At 44.7% G+C, this 4,044-nt stretch overlaps 1 protein-coding gene across 1 annotated transcript; it reads right to left on the minus strand.

Moving 5' to 3' along the window:
* Positions 1-205: 205 nt before the first annotated feature.
* LOC104455463 (MDIS1-interacting receptor like kinase 2) lies at positions 206-3,649 on the minus strand. The gene is given in 5 exon segments (XM_039316375.1): positions 206-588; positions 833-1,288; positions 1,291-2,177; positions 2,179-2,245; positions 2,248-3,649. Coding segments are annotated over 5 exon segments (3,195 nt in total).
* Positions 3,650-4,044: the final 395 nt, after the last annotated feature.

Consider the following 4,044-nt stretch of genomic DNA (forward strand, 5'->3'; position numbering starts at 1 on the left):
TCATCCGAAATGACAATGTACATATTTCTCAGAGGATCCGTGTTTAGGATTTGTAAATATATTTTGAAGACAGTGCAATAAAATTTTTCTAAATTATCCAAACTATACAACCACTCTTTCTCATTAATTACGAGCAAACTCCCAAAAAAAAAAAAAAACAGAGCGAGAGAGAGACAGAAAAGTATCATTTGATCTGCAATATCTCTTAAAATTTTGCTCCTGAAGATTCGATAGCTTTGCTTATAGTTATGGAGCCTAACGGCTCAAAGTAAGTTTGAGCACGTGCAGATAATTCTCTCGCCACGAAATGCATGGTGGGTCGTGAATCGGGGCTCGTGCGCGTGCATGCCAGTGCCGCCATGATGATGAATACCACTTTCTCGGCTCGTTGGCCAGTTGGAGGAGGAAGACGCGGATCGAGCACATCCTTCAACAGCAAATTTGGGTCCTTTGAGATTGTCGACTTTTTTGTCATTGATAAAGAAGAGAGAAGATCCCCTGGATGCTTCCCCATCATAATCTCTAGCGCCACTACGCCAAAGCTATACACATCGCATTTGTTCGTTACCCGCATCGTAATTGCTATTTCTGTTTTTTCATGAAAACACAATGCATCAATGTTTTGATCATAATGTCAAGTGGTACATAAATTCCAAATTTCTTTGATATTATTAACACAAATGACTTTTCAAAATCTATATCTGCTCTTCCAAATAGTCTTGTGAGAATTATTTGATAAATCCAAATTCAAGAAGTTAACGAGAGAAATTTAAACAACTCCAAAAAATATGTACACACAAAATGCATAGTTAGTTTTGATCATATGGCTTACCAGGAGCCATGTAGCCATAAGATCCGGCCACTATGGTCCAATTCGACGAGCCTGAATTCAAGAGTCTCGCTATCCCAAAATCTGAGAGCCGAGGCTCGAGGTCCGACTCAAGCAAGATGTTGTTCAACGTTATGTCTCGATGGACGATAGGCGGTGAGCAATTGTGATGCAAGTAGGTGATTGCGTGAGCCACGCCTTGAACAATCTTCACCCTTGCACCCCAATCCAATTCAGCTGCTCCTGTTCCTCCATACAAGACCTTTGCCAAATTGCCTCTCTCGACAAACTCATAGACCAAGTAAATGCAACCGCTCTTAAAACAGAAACCGTGGAGCTTGATCACATTGCGGTGCCGGACCTCAGTCAACACGCGAATTTCGTTCTCAAAACTCTGGCGGTTGACTGCTGGTATGTTACCGGATTCTAATGTGTTGAGCTTTTTGACGGCAACAATTAGGCCAATACGGCCTTGTAAACGCTCCCAAACCCGCCTTTTCCAATGCAGCACTCTTCGCTGAAATCATTGGTGGCCTTGGCGATGTCGCTAAATGTGAACTTCCCTAACCTTTCCCATATGATCTGCTCAATTTTCTCGTGCTCTTTAAGATGCTTGATCTCTTCCTCTTCGTTGAGAAGCTTTTTCCGCCGCTGAAGTGCCAAAATCACTGTAATTAGAGTCGCTAGAAGTAGTAAGCAGCAAACACCAACACTTACACCAACTATAACTTTTTCCCTATGGTTCGTCGATTTACTGCTCGTCCCACAAGGAGATAATCCCGTCACGTTTCCACACAAGCCCAAATTCCCAATAAAAGCACTTCCCGGTGCTTGTTGGAACAGGCGACCACTAGGAACCGCACCCGTCAGCTCGTTGTACAATAAGTCGATTGAGCTTAAACTCACCAAGCTGGTGAGAGCAGCTGGGATTGTACCCGATAAATTGTTATGGGAAAGATTGAGATTTTCCAGTTTGGTAAGCTTCGCTAAATTGGACGGAATTGATCCCGCTAGTGAATTGTGGCTCAAGTCTAGGAGAATCTGTAGTGCGAGCAAGTTCCTGAGCTTCGACGGTATGACACCTGATAGATTGTTGTTGCTCAAGTTCAAGCTTAGTAAATTCTCGCAATTTGCTAGCTCGTTCGGTATGCTACCGCTCATTGCATTCTTCGACAAATCAAGATAATTTAGCTTCAATAAATTTCCTAATGAGATGGGAATCTCTCCGACCAAATGGTTGTTGCTCAAGTTCAGATTAAGCAACTCCCCTAGATTTCCCATCTCGGCGGGAATTTTCCCAGTCAATTCATTGTTGTACAAAGTCAGGCCACACAACTGAGACAATTTCCAAGCTCTGGGGGATGCTGCCGGAGATTTTGTTACCATCTATCTGCAAATTTGTGAGATTTGTGCATCTCCCCATTGTGCCGAGAGATTCCCAACAAATCGGTTGTTGCTGAGTGTTATAAAGACCAGATTCGGATAAACTCCAAACGCACTCGTGATATCTGCAGTGAACTGATTGCTCTCTAGACGGACTCTCCTTAGCCCCGAACAATTCTTTAAGCAGTCGGGCAGCAGCCCGGTGAAGTTATTCCCATTGACCGTGAGATATTGAAGAGCAAACCCACTGCATAAATTTGGCGGCAGTTCTCCGGTGAAGCTGTTGTCAGAAAAGCTAACTATGCTCAGAGAAGGACTGTACTTGCCAAAATCGCGTGGTATGCTTCCCAAGAAATTGTTCGTGAACAAAGAGATCGACTGCAAGTTAGCAAGGCGAGTGATGGTCTCGGGGACCTCCCCATAAAGCTGGTTCTCATTGAGGCGGAGATTGGTCACTGATGTGAGATTCCCGACCTCCGGAGGAATTTGCCCGGAGAGATTGTTTATTGAGAGGTCTAACTGGAGCAAATTCTTGAGGCTCCCAATCCCAATAGGGATCAAGCCGGAGAGTGAATTGTGGTCCAAGTAGAGGTAATTGAGTTTGGTTAGGCTTCCGATTTCTGGCAGAATTTGCCCGGAGAGATTGTTACTTGAGAGGTCTAATTGGAGCAAATTCTTGAGCCTCCCAATCCCCGTAGTGATGGGGCCGGAGAGCGAATTGTTGCCCAAGTAGAGATATCTGAGCTTGGTTAGACTTCCGATTTCGGGCGGAATTTGCCCAGAGAGAAAATTGTTCGGTCCATTTGAAGAAGGTATAACTGGAACAAATTCTTCAAGCTCCCAAATCTGACCAGATTGGACAGTGAGATGGCAGCCCCCAGAGATTGAATTCTGGGCAAGGGCTAAGTAGGTGAGGTTAGCACAGAGCCCAAGCTCCGAAGGGATCGAAGAGGTCAACTCATTTAGACTCAAATCAAGCTTTTCAAGCTTTCTCAATTGTCCAATGGAGCGAGGAATCGCCCCTTCGAAGAAATTGCCTGCCAGGTCCAAGAACCTGAGCTGGGATAGATTGCCGATTGAGGACGGTATTGGGCCGATGAGATTGTTGTCGCTGACGTTGAAGCAGGTCAGGTTTGGAAATGAAGCGACGTCGAGCGCACTGAGCGTGCCGTTGAGGCTTATGCTGGAGAGGATGATCTCTGAGACCAACCCGCCATCGTTGCAGGCAATGCCAGTCCAGTTGCAGCGATGGGTGATGTTGGTGAGTGACCATGAGCTCAGAGAAGGTGGTGGAGGAGGAGGAGAGAGAGAGTTCTTCCATTTGACAAGAGCTTGCGCCTCTGTGGTCGGTGATGGTGAGGCCTGAAATGGAAGCGAGAAGATGAGACAGAGGAAGAGGCAGAGGGAGAGAGGGCTGGTTGGAGTTGATTTTGTCATGCTTAGCAAGAATTCATGAGAAATAAGGGAGCTGAATGAACTTCTTTTGTAGCCCGAAGGGTTCTAGTTTAGACCAAGGACCTCGAGAAAGTGACGAACTCTGCGGGAGTCTTACGGTGACAAAATGTTTGACTCTTAGTCATTTTCCGACAACGTTGCATGAAAAGTCCTAAGGGGCTGCCTCCATGTCATTTCGCCCGCGTATATAGCCACGTTATTTTTTAAGAAAAGTTTTACCGAAATCACAAAAGTAGTCTTTGGACTACTAGTACTTCTTACTAATACCAGATTCTTTGATTAATACTAGGATGATATGATTTGAAGATTCTTGGTCAGGTGTCGAAATAACTGAAATCCATGTATACAAAAATTTGCTTGTTTAATTATAATAGACA

Source organism: Eucalyptus grandis, chromosome 1 (assembly GCF_016545825.1).
Source record: "Eucalyptus grandis isolate ANBG69807.140 chromosome 1, ASM1654582v1, whole genome shotgun sequence".
Taxonomy (NCBI): Eukaryota; Viridiplantae; Streptophyta; class Magnoliopsida; order Myrtales; family Myrtaceae; genus Eucalyptus; species Eucalyptus grandis.